The 22,596-nt window shown below is 40.3% G+C and overlaps 5 protein-coding genes across 8 annotated transcripts in view; 3 read left to right on the forward strand and 2 right to left on the reverse strand.

The window, feature by feature from the left end:
* Positions 1–9,796, reverse strand: part of LOC123988450 — a 168,967-nt gene extending 159,171 nt beyond the window's left edge. Inside the window, exon 1 of the mRNA XM_046288606.1 lies at positions 9,480–9,796. Coding sequence (XP_046144562.1) covers positions 9,480–9,796 — 317 coding nt within the window. The remainder of the gene's footprint in view (positions 1–9,479) is intronic.
* On the forward strand, positions 1,985–5,808 carry LOC114876460 (EGF domain-specific O-linked N-acetylglucosamine transferase). Of its 2 annotated transcripts, none has more exons than XM_029187962.2 (12): positions 1,985–2,281; positions 2,363–2,477; positions 2,551–2,923; positions 3,028–3,234; positions 3,310–3,458; positions 3,524–3,687; positions 3,979–4,099; positions 4,167–4,320; positions 4,409–4,609; positions 4,728–4,861; positions 4,979–5,081; positions 5,169–5,808. In XM_029187962.2, exons 3-12 carry the CDS (start codon positions 2,732–2,734, stop codon positions 5,430–5,432), a joined length of 1,689 nt encoding a protein of 562 aa, XP_029043795.2. In that variant the 5' UTR covers positions 1,985–2,281; positions 2,363–2,477; positions 2,551–2,731; the 3' UTR covers positions 5,433–5,808. The 2 variants fall into 2 exon arrangements, with proteins under 2 accessions (XP_029043795.2, XP_029043796.2); XM_029187963.2 differs by having other exon boundaries at positions 3,982–4,099.
* On the reverse strand, positions 5,643–7,671 carry LOC114876464 (uncharacterized protein At4g17910). 2 transcript variants are annotated; one of them, XM_029187970.2, is made up of 2 exons: positions 7,466–7,671; positions 5,643–7,365 (listed from the first exon to the last, which is right to left on the reverse strand). In XM_029187970.2, exon 2 carries the CDS (start codon positions 7,322–7,324, stop codon positions 5,753–5,755), a length of 1,572 nt encoding a protein of 523 aa, XP_029043803.1. In that variant the 5' UTR covers positions 7,325–7,365; positions 7,466–7,671; the 3' UTR covers positions 5,643–5,752. The 2 variants fall into 2 exon arrangements, with proteins under 2 accessions (XP_029043803.1, XP_029043804.1); XM_029187971.2 differs by having other exon boundaries at positions 7,427–7,671.
* LOC114876465 (ATPase WRNIP1-like) lies at positions 7,721–9,537 on the forward strand. 2 transcript variants are annotated; one of them, XM_029187972.2, is made up of 4 exons: positions 7,721–8,177; positions 8,239–9,067; positions 9,118–9,363; positions 9,426–9,537. In XM_029187972.2, the coding sequence occupies exons 1-4, from the start codon at positions 7,797–7,799 to the stop codon at positions 9,521–9,523; spliced, it is 1,554 nt and encodes a 517-aa protein (XP_029043805.2). In that variant the 5' UTR covers positions 7,721–7,796; the 3' UTR covers positions 9,524–9,537. The 2 variants fall into 2 exon arrangements, with proteins under 2 accessions (XP_029043805.2, XP_029043806.2); XM_029187973.2 differs by having other exon boundaries at positions 9,136–9,363.
* A 7-nt stretch (positions 9,797–9,803) lies between the features above and the next one.
* LOC114876462 (PRELI domain containing protein 3A) lies at positions 9,804–21,899 on the forward strand. Its single transcript, XM_029187966.2, has 5 exons — positions 9,804–9,980; positions 10,123–10,288; positions 12,737–12,823; positions 20,037–20,210; positions 20,613–21,899. The coding sequence occupies exons 1-5, from the start codon at positions 9,949–9,951 to the stop codon at positions 20,847–20,849; spliced, it is 696 nt and encodes a 231-aa protein (XP_029043799.1). The 5' UTR covers positions 9,804–9,948; the 3' UTR covers positions 20,850–21,899.
* Positions 21,900–22,596: the final 697 nt, after the last annotated feature.

The following is a 22,596-nucleotide window of genomic DNA, read 5'->3' on the forward strand; positions in this document are numbered from 1 at the left end:
CGAAATTGATCATACAAAACGCTCCGTTATAACCATTGCCCCATTATTCCAAAGCGTTCAGAGGCGTAGGCATTGGCGTAACTGACGATAAGCTGGGGACCAGGGTGGGTTTGTCCGAGTGAAAATTGATTCCCTTTTCCAGAAATTATCGAAGCAAGTAAAGAAACATTTGTAAAATAACTATTTCAACTAAAGCGCAATGTTCCTTTATTATTTTGGTAAAAATAAAAGAATCTGACCCACCCTCAACAGGAGACCTAGTTACGCCAATGGGCGTGGGTCGAGTCGGGACCGATTCGAGTAATTCCCCAACGCAACGGCATTTTTCATTCGCCACGATCAATAATGCTTCCCGATCAGATTGAACCGTTCACAAAGAGACGATTCAGTACTGATAAAATTATCAGAAAGAAAGATGATGGCGATTTCGTCGATAATGGACAACGAAGAGGTACCGTTGTAACCGCACCGAGACCGAGGATCGGTCTGAGGGTGCCGTGATCGTGATCGATGTAGATCATTCCCTCCATCTATCCACGGCAATCCATGCCGGCCACTCTTCTATGTCTCCACGGTACTATACGTGTATTTGTATATACATACATAGCAGCTTATTCGAACGCGATCCATTTCCGGGTCACGCCGTGGCAGGTTGACGCCGGAGGTACCTATACGCTATTGTCCCTCGTATCCGATATCTCGATTCCTTCGCATCGATTAGCATTGATTTGTGAATTATCGATAATACCGACGGAAAGAAGATCGAACCGTGCACCTTTCGTTTGATTCGAATTTTTAACCCCTAAAGTTGAAGGAAATCGAGCTTGAGGAAGTAGTTTCATTTGAAGAAGAAGCGATCTAGGGTTCAAGTGGAGACCATGGTGCAACATGTTTATGGTTCGACCAAAAGGAAATTCTCATTGCTGTTACGTGTCCATTGTGTTCCCACGTATGTTATGCTTTATTTTATCCAATTCAACGTGGCTACGTTGGAAGATACGAAAATGAAATTAGAAAGGCAAGAATTGTGCTAAATAAATAAGTTTCTTGCATGTTCCTTTTATCGAGCACAATGAAAGCTGCTCCAAACCTGGCTTTAATTGCATAGAAAGGATTTCTAGCGAATCGATAAAGACACCTGCGAGCAACAAGAGCTGCAGCTATCCGAGTCTTCCAGATTACGTAACGATTCATGCCTAACCGAGTGTGGGACTCGTTGTATTTCAAGCAGTCTACGTCGAGAGACCCTTAGATTCGAATCTCTCTTCGGCCAGTAAAATCGTATAAACTGCAAAGATACGATCTACATCGGCCACGCCTCGAGAGAAGATCGAACTGTCTCTACCGTATACGTCGAAACAGTTTTTGACGTATCCACGAGGAATTAGCATAAGGTGCGTCTCGTGGGTTTATCAAGAGTCAATACCGCCATTATTTTGCGTAGAAACATGCTGAATAACGGAAACCATCACTCTGCACTGACGTTGGACAATAGTGGTCCCGTGGCAGAATGATTCCTTATAGGATCTCGATATCCTATGTAGTTATAGGTAGACTCTAGAGTTCTCCCGTTACTCTACCAAGAGTTTTTGAATAAATAATTTAACAATGTGAAAAGCTGCCTTCTGTTCTATTTCGAGAAAGTCAGAGGAGCTCTGAAAATTAAAGGCTTTGGATGATGGAGGAGGAAAATTCTATGAATGTTTTGAAAATTTTAACTGAAGTCGATGCTAAGTGGGAACTTTAAAAATTATATTTCTAACAGGATCCTACTCTATCTGTGACTGGTAAGAGCGATGGCGGTTCTCAGGTACCCACTGAAAATGTATAGAAATCGCCCTTACCCTTATTCACAGCTGATTATAAAGAGATCCAACTATCAGATGTTGCAAATATAGAAAAATATTTTATCTGCTGGATAATATACAAAATAAACTTATTCGAGCCAACTATAGGTGGCCAACGACAAACGCTCATTCGACCACGTGAGGGGCGTCGTGACATCAGGATTCAAACAACACCCAGAAAAATCCTTAATTCTCCTCAATTAAACGACAACCTTCTCAACCCTCCATAAATCAATCAATCACGAGTTTCAATTCATTCCTTCCCCATCGTGTGCACAATGCGGGGAGCATATTTCCCGCATGAAAAGCAGTCATTCGAGAAGTTGTACAGTGTTCGGCCATTTTGAAACTATACAGAACCGACCATTGGAACAAGTGTGAAAGTAAAATCAGACGCTTGGCGTCGAAGTTCCCTGGCTCAACAGTCGAGAGAGGTGAGAACACGCGGAGACATCCGGTCTGTACACACAGATTCCACTCATGTAAGTAAATAATCATCTTTTCTCTGTCTACAGTGCACATACTTGCGGCTGTATTACCGATTGGGCCAATGGGATGCCGGTATGATTACAAAAATAAAAAGGAAACCGTCTAAGCTCGTTGTTTCGAGAGATTTTCAAGGATAGCTAGGTGGGTAGATACTCATCGTTCCTATGAATGATGTAAGGCTAGTCTAGCATTGACTTTCACCGATTCTTTTAAGGAGACACGCTGACGATTGTGTGGGTGTAGGGGTAAGCGTGTTAGTGCGACACAAAAAGTACACGCTGAATAGGTGAGGTCGTACACCTACACTACTCGCACAGGTGGTTCCTCCTCCATTCACACTCCGTAAAGCGAGTGCACGAGTCCGTCTCAGGGAAACCCGGCTCATTTTCACCGCGATGCTCAACGCGATAATGGATTACGTCTTCTCCGTTAAATACTCGGTATCGATCGTGCTGATGTTCATCGTCGCCGATATTTACGCTAATTACACGGGCATTGATCTACCGGCTGATCACATCAAGTACTACCTCAACGCTTTTCCCACGGTAGCCGAAGAGTGCCGCAATGATACCGCCTGTCCGTACAAGGTAACACTAGGTACAACTAATAACGCAAACGTTAAGAATCGTCGATCGTCGCATTCGCGAAGGGCACGTATTAATCGAAGAATTTTTCTTTTGGAAAAACTTAGGATAGTCTTGATACCAAAGCTTGCTGGGGTTACGAGCCGAATTGCAAAACCGAAAATTCTTTCTCCTTTCCTCAATGTCCAGGTGACCACAGAGGATGGGTGACCACGAAACAGGCTCAATTAGAAACGTTTTACGCTCAAGGGGATTTCGGCTACGTGCGCGACCAAAGGAAAGAAATGTCCATCTTCTGCGAGCCTTTATTCGTGGCAAGTTTCATTGGTAAATTAATTAATCGTGAAAGAAACCCATGAAATTCATAGGTGCAATGTTTTCGATTGAAGGACGATTCCTCGTTAGAATGCTCGGAACACATGAGATTCTGTCGCGCAAGGAACATCATGATCAATTTCACGGATCTGATACGAAGAAACGAGCCTATACGATACAAAATGGATGTTTTGAAAGAGGGTGAAATCGGTGGATACTGCACGTGAGTGAACACAGAATTGCAGGATGTATCGTGTGTTATGAATGAATCATATTTTTGCGATTCAGATTGAACGAGAAAAGACTAAACGAGAACGCGGATCATATCAGTCCTCTGCAGTCCTGGGGACCTGAACTGAGAAATTTTCGAAAACTACCTCGACCACCGATTGTCAATGGTGACTGTGATATCGTAATCGAGAAACCTACGTATATAATGAAGATAGACGCCAGTAAGTCGTAAGAAATGATTTGATAGTGATCGATTTCGACGAATATGAAAATCAAGGGTTTTCAGATAAAAAATAGTCGATTTAAATCTGTGGCAGAGAAATCTTTCGATAGGAACAATTGATCCATTGCTTTCGTAATACCACAACAATGGTACACTTTTTTGTTTATCATCGGTGAAGTTTCACTTCTAGAAAATCGGCGTGAAGGAAATGAATTTATATTGGCTATTTCTTGTCAGGATACCCTTTACATCCGGCATCCACTCATTTGTCGAAGTCGTTCTGTTTCAGTAGTAAATATGTATCATCATTTTTGCGACTTTTTCAACTTGTACGCGTCATTGCACGTAAACCTCTCGCACCCCGCCGCCTTCAGCACTGATAATCATATAATGATCTGGGAAAGCTACAGGTAATCGACACCGACGCAACAGAAAAACCACGAGTTATCTAGGTATCAAGAGTTCTTTCACTTTCAGCTACCGTTCAGCGTTCCAAGACGCGTTCGATGCTTTCACGAGAAATCCGCTGTGGGATTTAAAAACGTTCCGCGGTGAAACTGTCTGCTTCAAGAATCTCGTGTTCCCGTTATTACCGCGCATGATATTTGGTCTTTATTATAATACACCTCTTGTACGATTATTTAAACTCTCATTTTCTAAATTACATCTTACTTTCTAATTATAATAATAGAATCTTAATATAGAACGAATCATTTTAGATCTACGGCTGTGAAAAAAGTGGACTATTCAAAGCTTTCGGCGACCACCTGCTGCATAGATTACGGATACCTCTTCACGAGAGGAAAAACCAAAGAATAAGAGTAACTTTACTTAGCAGAGATACCCAGTATAGGAAAATCTTAAACGAGGACGAACTGGTGAAAGCTTTGAAAGAGAATCCAGAGTACAAAGTAAGAAAGGTAAAAAATTAAAAGTTTTTAAGAATAATACTTGATAATAGGATGAATTATTGAAGAATTGTCGAAATTGGAAGAAGAATTATTGGGATGTGATAGTGAAAGCGTTATATTTTCGCAGGTAGTTTATAATAAAAAAGTTCCATTTAAAAAGCAATTAGAAATAACCAGAAACTCTGATATCTTTATTGGTATACACGGAGCCGGATTGACGCATTTAATGTTTCTACCGGATTGGGCAGCTGTATTTGAAATGTGAGTATATTTAACACTGATGGGTCACCAGAGGCCCACTATTTAAAAAATCTTAAATTTCAACGTGTTAAATAATTTTCCCACGGTAAGCATGTCTTACATGTAATTATTCTTCAGTTATAATTGTGAAGATCCGGGATGTTACAAGGATCTCGCTCGTTTACGCGGAGTCAAGTACTTCACGTGGGAAAATACCTCGAAATTAGTACAACAAGACCCCGTAAGTATTTCAAACAATTTGAATTTCATGTTTTTCGAGAATCTTTAGGTAATTGTATTTATCACGAGAACAATTTAAACCATACAGGGTACGCATCCTGACGGAGGAGCTCATGCGAAATTCACGAATTATAGCTTCGATGTTAAAGAGTTCCTGCGTATAGTCTCGCTCGCGACTGATTATGTAAAAAATCATAACGATTTTAAAAAATTCGTCAGTAAAAGAGCGCAACGAAAAAGAACGGAAGCAAAGAACCAGACGAGAATAAGCGATGTTAATGAAGAGCAGGATCCAAAAGCAAAAAAGGCAAATGAATTGAAGCCGGTTATTCAATCCAAAGATGAATTATGATGACTATGATAGACGATTAATTTCGATGACAACGAAAGATCTAGATTAATACTATAGTTAAATGTCGAACGAATTAAACGACACGTTACCAATTAATTCCCTTTACTTATTTTTGTACCGATATATGTACATATTTATTTTAATAAAAAATAAATAAATATGGATACTATTTTATACATCTACGCGAGGACAATGAAGAATACTCTGAAATTATCAGTCACTTAGGCTGATTGTGATTTAATGTTAATTGTGTATATACATTACAATATATATAAAATTGTATACCCTGATGCGTGACTAGTACAACGAATCGTACATTTTTATAACTTAATCTGTACCTGTTTCCTATACAACAATAAAACTGATGTTATGTTTACAGCCATGTATGCAATCAATATTTGCACTGCTTTTGATTGATTCACATATAACGTTGGTATTAATATATTAATACCACCGGTCATTAAATTTGATAACAAAAAGAAAAGCAGACCATTGTAATTCACAGCTTCCAATATTTCGATGGTATCTACAATTATCTTTTCCTTAGATTCTTCGACTACGTGTTCCCGTTTATTTCTAACGTTCGTTTTGTGCGTTCTGCTTTTCTTTTCCACGAATTCTGAATCCGTGATTGCATGAATTAATAGGTCCGTAATTATTTCTACCAATAATAATAACGTAAGTAACATGCTACCTAAGGTAAGTATCCACATACAGTAGCCTGCATTTGCTAACCGTCTCGAAACTCTAAAATACGAATCACAGAACAAAGTGGCTGCACAAGTTTGTGCAGATATCAAAGATAATTTAATACACAGTATCATGGATTCGTTGTAACTTGCGTCGAATTCGTATCCGAACAATTTGATATGGAACGTTTTATGCTTGTACTGTAATGAATTTTGACCGCGTGAATTCTGATAAGTGGAATGTATCAGTCTACCAATTGCTACACCTATTAAATAAAGCCCAACGTATCCGGGTACAGACACCACTCCCTCCCTGTTAGCAGAAACAAAATCATTTCTTGGTCTATTACTCAAAACCCATTGTTTCAACCCTTTGGTGCTTAAAATGTATTCATGCATTCCTAAAATCCAGATGCCTGATAACAATGAGTATTTAGAATTGATAGTACTTGTAATGGAGCTTGTGAACAGTTTAACAAAAGCCAGAGTTATGAAAAAATTCCAATGAATCCCATATTCAGTTACGTGTTTCTGATATCCTAGAACTTCAATGGCTACAGACCGGCCAAAACCTAATATCAACAATGGAATACAACTTCTAGCTGATTGTTTTATGTTCCTGGATATAGTGTGAAGGAAACCTATTCTGAGTCTTGGAGAAAAGTCTCTAGCCTCTGGAGCTACTAAAGCATTGGCTAGAACAAATAATCCAACACCAGTGTCCATCAAACTATATCCAAACACCTCGGTTTTCGCGAATTTGCGAGGAAAGATGTGAAAATCTATAGCTAATATACATATTGCTGTTATTATGTTAGTCAATGCTCTAAAATATGTAATAAAAGGCCTTTTGCCATAAGTAAGCTTTGCATTGCACGTTGGCAAAGCACTTGAATTAATTCCTAGCAATAGCATGTTGATAATAGATATCACCATCATAGCACAACACACAGTAGCAATGTGCTCTGATAATATTGTGCAACATAAAATGGATGGTACTACGATTAATATAAATTCTATAAGAACCCTAACATTTTTATGAATAAATTTTTTTATAAGACCTAGTGTAGTAATAGTTAAAAGAATGCTGCATATGTTTGGTAAAAGTGCATATACAACTTCTCTGGATGTTGTCCCACCATGACCAGAAACAAATGCTTCTTGCTGTTGACGGTAAAGATTCCTGTTCCACACATTGGACATATTTATGGAATAAGCAATTAATTTTCTCAGTAGACAATATCCTGCAAAAAGGTATTGTTCATTCATTGAGAAAATTACTCTTCTGCCATACAAATAACTTACAAGATAATTCATTTTTATTAAAGGTGTAAGAGGAATCACCTTGTTTTTATTTCCAACTCAGTATTTCAGTTGATTTTGCAAAATGAAATATTGTCAATTCCCATTTATTTTTTATGAACCTGCTTTAGAAAACATTTCTTCAGCTTATACTATGAAATATTACTTATTATCTTCAATTATCAATAAAAATATATCAAAAACTGTATACACTTCTAAGCAAATGCTTTTACTTGAAATGAAACCCACTGACAACTATTGACCAGCACAGATGGCGCTACTATTGATTTTGTTGATTTCAACAGAAAGCAAAAAGAAATGTGAAGATCAAATTGAATGTGTGATACTTAAAACTTTATTTTGGAATCAAAATATGTTATGTCCACTGTGTAGAAAAGAATATTCTCTAGAAGAAATAACAAGTCACCTTGATTTATGTTTTGCATCACTTGATGTAACTCTAAAGAATACATCATCCACCCTAAAGAGGTCCTACCCTAAAGAGGAATGTGATGAAAGAAATCTAGCAAAGAAACACAAAGGAAGTTCCACAATGGATGTAATAAATATGAATCAATCAAAAGCAATGCCAAACAAAGATCAGTTTCCACTTGCTGAAACAATGAGACCTAAATGCCTTGATAATTACATAGGTCAACAACATGTTATTGGTTCTAATACAGTGTTACAACAGTTGTTAACAAAAGGATGCATTCCTAGTATGATCTTCTGGGGTCCACCAGGATGTGGAAAGGTAATATGAATATTAAATGCTATTAGTTTTTAAATTCCTAATAACCTAAACATTTTTTTAGTCATCCCTTGCTAATGTAATCTCAAACTTGAGTAAAGAAATACATGGAAGTAAAGTGCATGTTATAAAATTATCTGCAACCTCTTCTGGTGTCAGCAGTATAAGAGATATTGTTAATAAAGCAAAGAATGGATCAAAGTTAAATCATGAGACTATTGTCTTCATGGATGAAATACATCGTTTCAATAAGCTTCAACAAGATATTTTCCTGCCACATGTTGAGGCAGGCACATTTACTTTGATTGGAACAACCACAGAGAACCCTTCTTATAGTTTAAACTCTGCTTTATTAAGTAGATGTCGTGTATTTGTTTTAAATAAATTAACCCCAGAAAATATTGTTGAAATTCTTTGTAAAGCAACTTTATCTATTGGTGGAGAAATATATGATTCCCAAAACCAAAGATTGTCAAATAATTTACAGAATAAAGTAGGTGTAAGTTTCAAGCCCGGTTTCTCAATCAATAAAACCATAATTGATTGGCTAGCAGAAGTATGTGATGGGGATGCACGGGTTGCATTAAATGGCTTAGAATTAGCAGTTAAGACTAAAATATTGGATGCACCAAATCCTTTACATGGTGCATCAATTACCCTTGATGATATCAAAGATAGTTTAAAACAAGCACATATGTTATCAGATAGACAAAGTAAAAATACGCATCATTTATATTCTGCTTTACATAAATCAATAAAAGCTGGTAACGCAAATGCAGCTTTGTATTGGTTAGCAAGAATTATGGCAATCAAAGAAGATCCGGTAGATATAGCAAGAAGATTAGTAAGAATATCAAGTGAAAATGTTGGTCTAATGGATCCTGATGCTTTAGGTACATTTCTTATGATATAACAATTAAATATTTCTTTCAATATCAAATAGAAAAATTTAAAATTTTAGGAATAGCAGTTCACACAATGCATGGATGTGAAATGATCGGAATGCCAGAATGTGATGTTATTTTAGCAGAATGTGTTGTATATTTAGCTAGAGCTCCAAAATCTCAACTTGTGTATAATGCTTTAGAATCAGCCAAAGATTTTATCATGAATTACAAAGGACCACAGCCAACAGTACCAATACACATTAAAGACAGATCAAGTCAAAGAAAACTTCAAAACATTTTCGGTAAGACAATTTTCATTAGATACATACAAAATTCGACCATATTCTCTTGATATTCTTTACAGGACATGACGAGAAATATTTATTACGCAAAGAAAAGAGAGGTCAAAGTTACTTACCCCCGGATTTGCAGCATGTTGACTTCTTTCAAGATACTTCGTGAACTCCTCCTCTCCAGAAGACAGGTTACTTTCTGCTGGATGTATTCAGGCACTACACTTTTGAAATAAACTATTTTTCCGAATAAACACTTTGTTTTGAACGAGTCCTTTTGACGCACTTGAAGGAGACGCGGGACGAATTCCACGTTTAAACTGCGGCAAAGTGCGCTAACGCTCCACCAATCAGACGGCGACCGGCTATGAGTCACTCGTTCGGTGCTGCCACCATTCAGTGGTGCCAACTCGTGTGTGCACTGAAGTATTAGAAGATTCATTGTAGACGTCTCTTACATTCTTTTGAGTAACATCAGGTTTCTGAGTCAGTAGACTCACCTTGCTGTGTGAAACTTGTAGTTTTTCGTGTAGTTGTTAATAATTTAAATTATAGTGTTAGTGGATACATCATACTAAAGAAAATTTAACAAATATGAGGTTGTGGACGTCGCATCACACTTTCGAGTGAGTATCATTTAAAAGTTCATTAGTTTGTAACTTTTAAGGCTAGGATGTGAAAATATTCAATGACATTTCGTTATTACTCAAAAAATTCTATCTTTCAATCCATATCATCGAAGATTCAATGCATTCTTTATGTTTGTAGTCATCCCTGGGAGACAGTGGTGAAAGCAGCATGCAGAAAGTACCCAAACCCTTTAAATCCATCTGTTCTGGGAACGGATGTCATTGATAGAAAAGTCGAACAAGGTGTCCTATATTCTCACAGATTGGTTACTACTGAATGGCGATTTCCTACGTGGATATTACCGGTAAGTTTTCACTTATGATAAGAGTTATTTGTCCTATATATACAACATAACCTTAAGTACATATTACACACAATATCTTTTATTCTGTGTGAATACAATTAGTAATTTATGAATCACGATATTTGTTATAAATCACAAAGTATGATACCAATATTTAATCCAAAGGTAACTCATTATTTTGTATTATATCAATTGTTAAGCTCAATATTTTTTTGCTTATTATCTCCTGTTACAATCATTTGATAAGAAGATATTAATGTACTTGTCAGTTTCAATATGTATGAGACCTGACCTTTGAAAAAACAGCTGTAAGCATGCTTTGAGTCATATGATATTCTCTTGTATATCAGTGACTCAAAAATATATAAATACTTAAGAAAGTTTCTTAATGAAAGTTGTTCAGTTGTTCATTATTATTAGTCATACAGTTTACATGTGTCTAATGAATAATTAATCCAGTGAAATTCCATTAATTATTGGCTCATCTTTCAGTATGTTTCATTTAGTACATATAATAGCCGTCTAAGCGCTGGTATCGTTCAAGGTTTCTGAGATTTCGGAGTCGATTTTACTGACCACTGTAAGTAGAGTAGGGAAATGTTAACCTTGAGGAAGATTATCAATTTCAGCTTATCGATCCTAAGCTGTACCCTTTACTTTCAACCATATCAGAATGACCTTTCGACTTTAATAAACTCATAATCTTAATACTCCTCTTAGACATCGTACCGTTCTATGTTTCTTTGCGGTTTCATTGACGTCGATGAATGAAAGTAACGAAAGTCACGAGTGATTACGTACATTGCACGTACCAGAATAATTGGCGACGTGCCAGTTGATGTAAGTGGAAGAAGCACGCGCTAATTCTTACGTAATCTATCGTTTCCCGCAGTGGCAAGTAGTACTGACGTAGGTCGTAGTCATGCTGCGGCTAGTTTTTAAGTAGATTATGCATTCTTATACTCGGACGTCAATTTATCCTCACTGATAACACGATACTCTCGTTGCATAACCAGCAAACCGAATGTACCTTCGAGTAGAGTTAGTATTGTACTAACAATTTTCATTTGACCCAAAACCGAAGTATAGTTTGTCTTAAAGTTTGAGTAACCCCGTAAGAAATCAATTTACACGCGATGTTATGCTGCCGTTCTTTGCTGGACGCCCAGTTTATAGACAAAACAGCTTCCCGCCGTTTGACCAAGCGATCCATCCAAACAGCCGGCAGGAAATTCGAAACTTTCGACAACAGGGAGCAAGAAGAAGGTGCAGGGTAAACCCGGGTTCGAGGCAGCGAATTACAAAACAACGACATCGACCGTATCAACTTTCATAATGAGCGGCCTCCTCCTTCGCCTCGCCTCTCAATGTTACGCTCTTTGGCAATCATCCAGCGAGGCGCCTGCGTTTCGGCATACACACCGAGAGCGGAGCCTCCCTTAGAGCCTCCACCCTCATCCCTGTTTCTTCTCTGGCCAACGGGGGGAGATTCGAGCGTCGAATCCTTTTCGGCTCGGCGAATTGCTTCCTTTCGCAGGATTTTCTATAAGCTTGGCCATTTCGCAAAGCCGTCCTGTTGTGCCGGCTCGCTCGCTCGAATGCCTCGAATCACAGTTCCGTATATAACGAATGCATAGCAGGTGGAGAAAAGAGGAACCGGAAGAGAGAAGAAAAAAAAAAAAGTAAACGGGAAGCATCGCCTTCGCCGTTTTAGGCACTTCTGAAATTACTCGACGGAAGGGAAAGTACAAAGGCTCGTTTCGATTTGAGTTAGTTGCCTTGTCTTTCTTTATTGTTCATTTCTTTTTTCTTTCTTTCTTACTTTGGTCTTTGTTTCTCCGCTCTGTAACTGCTTCTACGATTTCGTCGAGCCAGCTGCTGCATCGACGAAAATTTCTGACTAATTAACAGGTGCACTCGAACAACAAGGCGCATTTAAAATTGCTTGCTGCTACGTTCGAACGTTTACCAATTCCGAGGGTAAGAGTTATATCGCGTAGGCATTGTGATCATTGGCCGGGTCGCGTAATTAAAGTTCAATTAATCAGGGAAATGTAATCAATTACTGGGTGAACGGAAACTCAATGATGTTGGACTTGGTTTTTCGATGATTTATATTTCTGGATACCCAGACTAAATTATGCTTTCAAATTAATTTAATTTTCTTCGGTACGGATACGGTATATTTATCGGTAACGTTAAATTGCTTTTAATTTATCGTATATGAATTTTACCAGAGCGTTGCATCGAAGGACGTAATAATTCGCTATGCGCGAACGTGGATCTTTATTGGTACAAATTGGCGATGTATCTCAAGTAATTGAATCAACAAATATTTACTTCACCGTGGTTCTTTTCCTTTTTGCTTTCAGACGGGAGTTTGTAATTCAGTTTCAAATGATATTTAATTTGTCCTGTGAAAAAATGTTGCGTTTATTTTTGTTCCAGTTCTTCGGGCATCGTGGTCCATACTACGCTAGCGAATGGAGCGAAGTTAATCCGGAATCAAAGGAAATGGTAGTCAGAACAGTGAATGTAAGTAAATGTTAAAAATTCAGTTGCTTTTAAATAACTCACGTCTCTGGTATTTTCAATCGAATTCTTTCGAATAAAACACTCGCAATTTTCTCATATTATTTACTTAATAATGGATTTCCACTGTAATCGAAAACGTAGTATAATATGTGCTCGTTTGCAGATACTTAATTCGTATCATTAATCAGAATATCACGTGTAACGTTTAATCAACCGAATACGAATTTCCATGAAGCATGCCTCTACAGAGATTTCATTACATTTGCTCTTTATTATTCGCATATTGCTCGACAAAGCACTTTGACCGAATTTGTAATTAATCTTTCGAAAGCGCGATAAATGGGGAACGAACGAATCGATATTCAACGTGTGAATGTTGCCTTGCAATTTCATTAATGTGTATTATGCAACACATTGATGGAATCGTGGGAGATAATTTGCCGATAGTAGAAATGGAACAAAAAAATAAAACTTCACGAATCGCCCATGTTCCAGAATTAAATGTACACGTTTTTAATATTACAATTTTCCCGTTTAACAATTCACACCATCATCAGACTGATTCCTTCTCCGCGATTGCATTAGCAATTCATTTGGTCGGTGCAAATAAATTTGATAAACGAAATGCTGGCACACAGAGGCGCGCGAGCACGTTGTAAGCGCGTAATCGAACAATCAATATATTTCCAATTTCATTGGAATCGAGATCAGCAACAGTAATTGGAAAATAATTTAATGCAATTTCACCTGTGGAATTACACTCGATCCTTTCGACACCGACACGCTCTTGATGCACCTACCTACCTTCCGATCGAAATATTTCCAATTTATTCCGTTCAGTTGCGGAAGTAGAATGAAAACGACAGAAATTCGTCGGTTCTATCATTGGATAATATTTGTTCGAAAAATTGACCGATTCCCAGCTCGAGAAGTAGATACATTTGCCAGTGGAAGATCGACAAGAGTTGCTTGCACGTCTTAGAGTCGAGGTGCACAGCATCGTATCGCATCTGGAAGGGTGGATATGATAGGTTATTGATGCTCGCATTACCGGAGGGTTCCATAGCTTCGTGGTCTCTTCGGAGGGCTGCGCCAGCAGGGTTTCGGGAAGACAGGATGGAAAAGGGCGAAGTAAAGGGAACGGAAAGTATTGGTCTTAGCTGGTTGCACGCGTTGGAGATCGTTCTCCTGCTGGTTCCTTGATCCTCGGTCAAAAAGAAAGGAAAAAGAAAAGTGATACCGGGATGCTGGATGCATTACTGCTATGATGAACGATCCGCAGGTGGCTCCGAGCAAAAAGTGCATCCTTTCCATCTACTACGAGCTGCTACCGTCGATCGTTTTTACTTATCGAGCCACTTCGACATACGTATACCTGTGTAGCAAACGGCTACTTAGGCGGGTAGAAAATTCGTACACGAAGATGCTTTCACCATCGCGAGGAAAAATCCTCGCTTTCTATATACTTCGCGAAATTCGTAAAAACCAGCGAACCACTGAACAACTGTTCGCGTAAATATCTAAATTAGCGAGTCCATTTTTTCGTATGCGAAACACGAACCTTTGAAAAATACAAAACTCCCGGCTGATTTAACGTGAAAAACCAGAAACAGGAAGATTTTATTTTCGTCGCGTAAATATTAACAATGAAACGCAATGCGGCTAACCGGGTGTCCATTTATCAGCTGTTTTACATGTAACTTGGTTGTTTGCTCTCGTACATCAAGTATGAAGCGTAAACGGGCTGGCTATCGTGAAACGAGATACAACACGAATCCCGCGATACGTGCTCGTCGCTTGAATATCATGTTTGAATACATTACGCACCGCGCAAACACTTTGGTGCTGTTAATTATTTAAAAACATCAAGTATTCAGATATTCCATTATGAAAAAAAACGCGACGTCATCGGCCGATAACGAAACGTGGAGTTCCTTCGCGATCGTTAGTCCCTCGAACGCACGGGAAGTAACCATCCCCTCGGTTCAAGATCCTCGTCTTCTTTCCCACCGTCGTCGCTCCAATTAAGGTCAGACGTCGGCAGGAAGTGCCGCGTGATATTTCCCCCCTGATCATCCCGCGGCCGCGTAATCTACGGGGACGTGTTTCCGCGTTTCCTGCACGCCGAGGGCTAGATACGAGCTTCAACTAAAATTGAACAATTCCCCGCGGGATGTCAACGCTTTCTCTGTCCTATACACCGTTCTTCGTCTGTTTGGCGAGTACACGCACGAGGAGGACTTGGCGAAATACACGCAGCCGAATATAACGCTCGCGCCTACCAAACGAGCGCAGCCAACAACGTTGTATAGGGAAGCGTACCGGAGGCAATGTATTCTACATAAGCTCGCTAGAGTCCGGACCAGGTTATAACGTATCCCCGTCGAATCCCAAGGGGGAGATATCTTTTAGCAATTTACCCGTGCCCGTAGCGGGCCCTGATGCCGCACACGTTTACGCGGCGTGCATACGTATCGTGCCGTCGCTGCTTGCTACGTAATGCGGCCTCGTATCGTTCAACCTAAACGCATCCGGCGTATATAGGTACATCGGGTGCAAGCTGAACATAATGGGCTCTGTTGCCGGTCCGGACTCCTCCTATCGTTCCACATCCCGAAACCCTCTGATCGCGAATTCAGAGATGTTTCATCGGATGAATCTTGAAAAAGAATACGATCGTCCATGTGCGTACGTTCGTATCGTGCCAACAGGACTGTAAATATCGTCGCGTTGTAAAATCCGGCCCTGTTAATCGAAAACAATGCCCGTTGCTGTCTGGGGAATCGCGCCGCAGTGAATGCAAGCGTTCGACAGGAAAAACGATGAAACATTTTCCCGATGGTGTAGCTGGATGGATATTATCGGATTATCAAATGGACATACCGTAGTTGCCCGTCACACGACGATCGATCGCGTTAAGTTAATCGTGTTATTATTTAAAACCTGTTGTAAAACGTGCCCGGCTTTCTAGCTCGACGATACGAGTTTGTAAACGTAGCGTGTCTGGTGCACGGATTAATGAACTGGAAACACCGGCATTACGACGCGTTTGTCACTTGAAATTTCAACCCTATCGCGGTATTACGTTCGCGTTTTCAGAAATCGTGGAAAAGTGAAAGCCGATAGATCAGACGTACATAAGTCTTCGCGCGACACGTTCCCAGCGATACGTCGTAGAACACGAAGGAAACCGGAACGATATTTTACCGGCGTCGACTTCTGCACTCTCTCTCAAACGATACTTCCTTCGTTCTGGCACGAATTTCCGTGCGTGCAGGCGCGAAAACCCGAGACAGGGTAGAGATAGAAGGATAGCAGCCTGGTAGAAGGGGTGGCATCGGACGAGAATTAATAACGGACGCGTGTATCGGTGATGTATCCTGGCTGTGTTCACCGACTCCCCGTGGACTTTGCTGATGGAGAACTGGAGGATGGTAAGGGGTGGTTGCATTCGGCTGGCGTACGGGGCTGACTGAACGTGCCACCGACTGAATTATTGTACGCGCAGCCCTGTAAATCATAAAAACAACAAATTGCGCACGGCTGAACGCGGTGTGTATAGGGTCGGCCCCGTGTTCCTAAAGCATCACATTTACGGATTTTTGTACGGGCCTGTGCCGTTGTACGCAAGGCACCGGGCAACCCCAGCATTTTTTGAATCGATTGAAATATGGAGTCGAGACAGAGACGGGGACGGCTTAATGAAAAATGGTAACTTCAGAGCAGCGAGATCCGCGGCTTGTACGATGCTCCGTGTACAAGTTTCGGCTTGAAACCCTTGATCCCAGTGAATCCTCGTCGAGCTTGTTGTCACGCGACAACCCCATCGAAATGTTTCCAACGCTATCCACTGACGCGTTGGAAAAATTTTTGGGAATGGATATTAATGATCCTACGGGGAATAATGGAGGGAACGTATCAAGCGATCTTAAATATTTTTTCATATTTATGGTTAGCTACGAGAAAAAGTATAAAATCTTCGATCCGGAATGCTTTTAATAAGTGTCTAACGGACCGTCGAGCGTATCGATTCGAGTTACGGATGCGGCTCTGTTTGTTGAGAAATGTACATAGACGCGGAAACAAGTAATTGAATCGAACGTGCAAGGAAACCGCGCGCGTATCCATTCAGCCGGGAGCAGATGACTGGAAGCTCCCGTTTACACGATCTAATACGGATTTGTCAGCACACGATTCCCAATCTCCCCAAAATCCACTGAAATCGGCGATTACCGTGCGCAAGAGAAAGCCCCGGGCCGAATTCTATTCGAGGTCGATCCAGTTTCCGACATTACGTCGTAGTGGATTCGTGCTTCCGGCGGCCCTGGCACCCTCTACAGGCATCGAATGGTACGGCCGAATTGGGAACATAGACGGCCCAGAGAACAATGCTGCCTGGAGCCAGATACGTAAAGTCCCTCTCAATTATGCGGCGATGCTAATTACTCGCGAGTGCATACTGAAGAAGGCTCTTTAGCCCACACAACGACCCTTCGCAGGGTCTCGGCAATCCTTCCTACCCTTACTCACTCTCTCTCCTCGTTATATCGGCGAAAGATGAAACGGAATTACGGGAATTCTTGATTGGAGAGCATGCGAGCTTTGTTTCGACGATAATTTACTCTTCTTTCCTACCGACACCATTATTACTTAGAGTACTTCGTTAACCCTCGAATGGCGGACCTCAATTTTAATTTTTTTTTTTAATTTTACACTGTTTTAACAATTATTCCTCTATTTCTTTTAAAAATTGCACATTTAATTTTAAAGAGGAACGTGGGGAGATTGAAATTTCTTTGATCAACCCTTTTCGTCTTTGCCGGGGCTGAATTAATAATTTAGTAATCAATCAGTCCTATCTGTAATCGAGTGGTCGGTTCTTTTACATCGGGTTCTTGATTTTTAGTTAACGATTTTCGTCCTAACTGCGCTACTAAACGCGATCGTGCCGCAATGCTGCGGTAAATGAAAAGCAAACGCCGTGCTCGGTGCAGAGACCGAGGGATTGGCAAACATCGGTTTCGACGCGCGGCTGACGAGAAAAATTTCAATTAACCGATGCACTAGATCGGAGGGAGACAGGGTCGACGATGTACGCTTTTCGTACTCTCCGCTGTGACCGGGAGAGAGAGAGAGAGAGAGAAAAAAAAGAAGTGAAAATTAATTACTTCGTCGTTGACGCGAGGACCGAGAGAGGGATCGATCGTTCGCTTGATAGGATTAAATCGCGTGCCAGGCGTTTACCTTTTTCACGGTCTCTTTCTTTTTTCATCATTGTCACGGTGATACCGACGCATCGCATTCTGTTTCCCCTGTCCCGTTGATGAGACACAACGGAAGATGATTACGTCGCGACGCCACGGGACGCTCGCGGGAAAAAATATCTCTCCTCGGTCAGAGTTCTTTTTGAATGTACCTAGCGTAAAAAGGATTTAATCTCGACGCTGAAGAAAGAATCGCGTTTCGAAGACCCGCGTGAAAGCACGAACTCGAGACGGATTATTTTGCGGAATTTAATCGGATTTCTGTTTTAAACGAAACTTGAGACACGCTTTTAAACGAGTTCTATCAGAGTAAGAAATTATTCGTTATTATGTTTGATATTTATCAGTTCTATTACGTAATTCATATTCTCTAATTGAAGCTGGCTCTTTCGTTTGACGACAGTCTTAATGACTTCGATTCGCGCTAAACGAAGCGCGTTTTTATTATTACGTTAAAAGAAATCTTACCTTATGGAGTTCAGAATTGCTCGTTACGGAAGCTACCGTTCGTCTTGCCAATTACTACCTCCACCACCTGTGTCTTTTTCTTTTATACGTTTCTTTGTTTTCTGTACCGAGTCTCGATTCGTGACTGCAGTGTCCGTGGCACTTAACTGATAAGGGCACAAGGAAGGCGCGAGGTGTTAATTACTCGTACTGAAAAGAACCTTGTTTCAACGATGAAATTGCTTCCGACTTCATTTCGCGCGGATTGAAAGTCGTAACCCAGTGTATAAGATTCTCTATTTTTCATTGCGAAATACATGTGACTCTGCTCGATTCCCCATGGGATAGTTTTAGAAATACGAACAATACGAGGCAAACAAAAGTAACGTGCGTGTAATTCGAACCGAGTTTACGCGAATGGCGAGAAAACAAAGAACTGTATTCGACAGAATTGAACGCAGCTGAATAGCCCTTTCGATTCTCGATTTCTCGCGAATTAACCCATCCGTATTTTCCCTAATCCACGATCCGTGTAATTGATGAAACGCTATTCGAAGCAGGGCGTTAATTTTTCTTTTATTTCTCTCTGTTTTTTTTTGTCTCTTCCGATTGTACGGGGGTGAGAACGCCACAAGATTGGGGGTTGGAGGCAGGGAGAAACGCGACGAACTGGATAGTCGGTCGCGATGTAACACAGTCGACTTCACTGATTGCCAATATGGCGGAGAGAGCATAGAGGACCGGTCCTCCTCTCTATCTCGATCACAGCGTGGATCCACAATGTGCCGCGGGCGTTAATTCCCCCGTGAAACGTATTGCACCCCCGCGATTCAATTGTTCCAGCTGCACGGCCACGTCGCTTCACGGTGCACTGCCGCGAATCAGTCGTACGCAGCTCATTATGATGTAATTTTCAGACTTGCATCATTATCGGATCTTTATAAAAGTGATACGCGGAAAGCACGCGATCCTGTTTGTTTTATTTCTTCTAACCCCGTTCAATGGAGAGCTCCATCCCCTTGTCTCAGCCTGATTCTGAAAGAGAACACTGAATTATTCCCATTCTTGATTACATAGGATTTTCGTGTCTATAGACGATCGAGAAATTCGTTGATTCGTGTTTCTGTTTAGCGAGTGTTTTATTCAATACTCGATGAATAAGATAACGACAGTGGAAACAACTTTCAACATAATGTCCGAGAGTCAATCAACGTGCAGCAATTTCGCTCTGTCACGAGGATCGTTGGTGAAACTTTACCCCGGTGGCGAGCTTTATTTCGTTGCATCGATTATTCAAGGCTCCCACGTCACTTTCGTGGAAACGTTTTATCTTGATAACGATAGCCAACCATCTATCCGAAGGTTGGTAACCCCGCGAGTTGCACGACATGCTCGATAGTAGAGCCACGTAGGTGAAATGAGAGACCTTCGACATCTAATGATAAGAATTGTTAGAAATCGTTCTGCGAAGGCGACTCGAATTATTTTCTTTCTACTTTCAGATAAGCTTGGGAAAGCACGTTTCCGTTGGTGAGGTAGTCACGTACTCGGAACATCCGGAAAACCCGGAGACAACGCTATTAACACAACAAGCAGTAATTTCTATCACAGGGGTGCCCCTTATTGATCATCTCGAGAGGTTACTGACACACACCATCGAACAGAATGCAAACAAGGTACATGATTTTATAATTCTTCCTCAATTTTTATAGTAAATTTCTTCATTTTTATATGATACTGATGGATACTCAGATTCTATTGCAATTTAATTTATATTAACCCTTAATTGATGATGCGGGGTTTGACATACCCTAATTGTTTTAATTATCAAACCAATTATTGGATGAAAGCATAATTATTTTATGAATACAAATTGGCGTTCGTTTAAAAAATTTCGTTGCTTCTGAAAAACACCACCCTACCAGTCAAGGGTGCGATTTTGGTGGTGGATAGGTGCAGTTTGTTCTTAGGAAAATTTTGAAGAAGAGTTGATGAATAATTCTGAAGTGGTGTTATGGAGTGGTGCGAGATTCTTGTTTCTCGCTGTAACGAAGTGTCTTCGACCGATTGCGTTTCAGGGACGGCAGGCAATGGAATGGGTCATCGAGAAGATCCAATCGGAAGTGAAAGATATCGCGTCGTCTGCCGCCAAGTCGACAGACGACTTACTCAATCAGACGCGACGTCAGTTCGATGACATCACAAATATCACAAAACAGGGCATGGAAGATTTCCAGAATGCTGCTAAAAAATCGTTCGACGATTTTCATAATTTGACAGTACCACCGCCATCTCAATCGATACCGAAATTATAGCTAATATATCGCACCAGCTTCAATCTCTTTAACTAATGCTACGAAGATCTTTGATGGAACGATTGAGAATTAAAAATGACAAGTTCTTAGGAAAATACTCGAAGGAAGATATGTTTATGTTACTGCCAGAATCATGGGACTGTGAATATTTAATTAACCTTTTAATGGCAGGCCATTGAGGCAATGATACTTTTAATTTAATTTTTGATTCCTTTTTACTCCAATTTTCTAAATTTTACATTATTCCTTTAAATATTAATTTTCCACTACGTGAAAGTCTTTCATTAAAAAAATTTCAGTGCTTAATTTTAGTCGAAGCTTCATTACATGAGTTTATAGATCTGGGTCACGATTAACCCGGCTCCGCTGTTCGACGATTAAAGTAATTAAAATGGGGCGGAATGTGTGATATTTTTGAACGGGCAAACAGAACTGCAAGTTTCTATTTGATTATAGTGATTAACACCTTGCATTGTCAATCGTTCCACGAAAATCGTTTAGTGGAAGAGTTGTAGCTGCGGAAAGTAATAACAGACATTAGAAAGTTTTGCGAAACATTATGATTTCATATCGAACTCGTTTATGAATAACTATACTTTCTAACGAAAGGTCTAAGAATCTGACGATAGATTTCTTACGAGAGAAGAAAAAGAGAATATTTAATATAGAACAAGATCGTATCGCGTTCTTGTGTTTATGAGATTGAATAGTCGGTGGAACATATATCGAATAGAGGGCTTATTTTTGATAAGCTTCGTTTGTGTTTAGACGTCGCACCTATAAAAATGCTTCAACGTAATGCTGTTCACACACATTAAGAAACGTCAGTGTTTACCTCATTTCCTTGTATCAAGCTTTATATTTTATCGTGACTAGAAGTAGATTCGACTGTGCGTACGTCTCTCGTGGTTGCTGAACAATACAGCACGTCGATGTGAACTATTTATTTTCACGCGAGACATTCGCAATGGTCGTAAATATATTTAGAACAATTTTAGCTAATAATCGTGGCTTCAATTATACAGGAGATAATAAAAGAAAAGAAACTAATGGTACTCGTATGATCGTTAGTGCACGTATTTCGATGTCAATTGAACGAGGTCTAGGGCACGGCTTGGGTTCTACTCCGATGTTTATTGAATTGGAAAGCAGAGAAAATCAAGTATATAGATATATTTTTAAAGCAAAAATGAAGTTGCGTTAATTATTTCCACTGTGAAGTTTAAGAGTTTCCTGTCGAGTCAGAAGTAATCAGGTCTCGTTATCGAAACACGATCGATAAAAGGAGTTGGAAGCTTATTCGAAGCGGTCGTTCGCGAGAAAAAGAAAGCAAGAAAAGAGACAGCTTTTACTGTTAAGGAAACATTGTCCCCAGGTGGTCCGTCGATACTCGTATCGTTCGAAATCGTGCGCCACGAAATACCCTGATGTCTCTCCTCCCCCTTCGGCCTCTATCATCCCCCGATTCTCTCTCTGGAGGATATTCGCGCGAGTCAGCGAGTGTTTCCACGCGTCGAGGACGAAACACGCTCGTACGATACGGGCCAAGTATCGATTCGGCGATGGAGGACCGGTCTCGACATTCCGCTCGAGTAATTTCCAGCGCAGCGGAATTCCGAACGGGTCATTATTGTTCTCGCCGGTCTAGAGACAATTTCCATCGGTTTACTCAAATCTGGCCGGCCAGCTATCTCTCTTTAGGTAAGTAGAAAGAGGGACAATGGAGAGCGCGAATCGTAGAGGGTTG

Source organism: Osmia bicornis, chromosome 14 (genome assembly GCF_907164935.1).
Source record: "Osmia bicornis bicornis chromosome 14, iOsmBic2.1, whole genome shotgun sequence".
In the NCBI taxonomy this organism is placed as follows: Eukaryota; Metazoa; Arthropoda; class Insecta; order Hymenoptera; family Megachilidae; genus Osmia; species Osmia bicornis.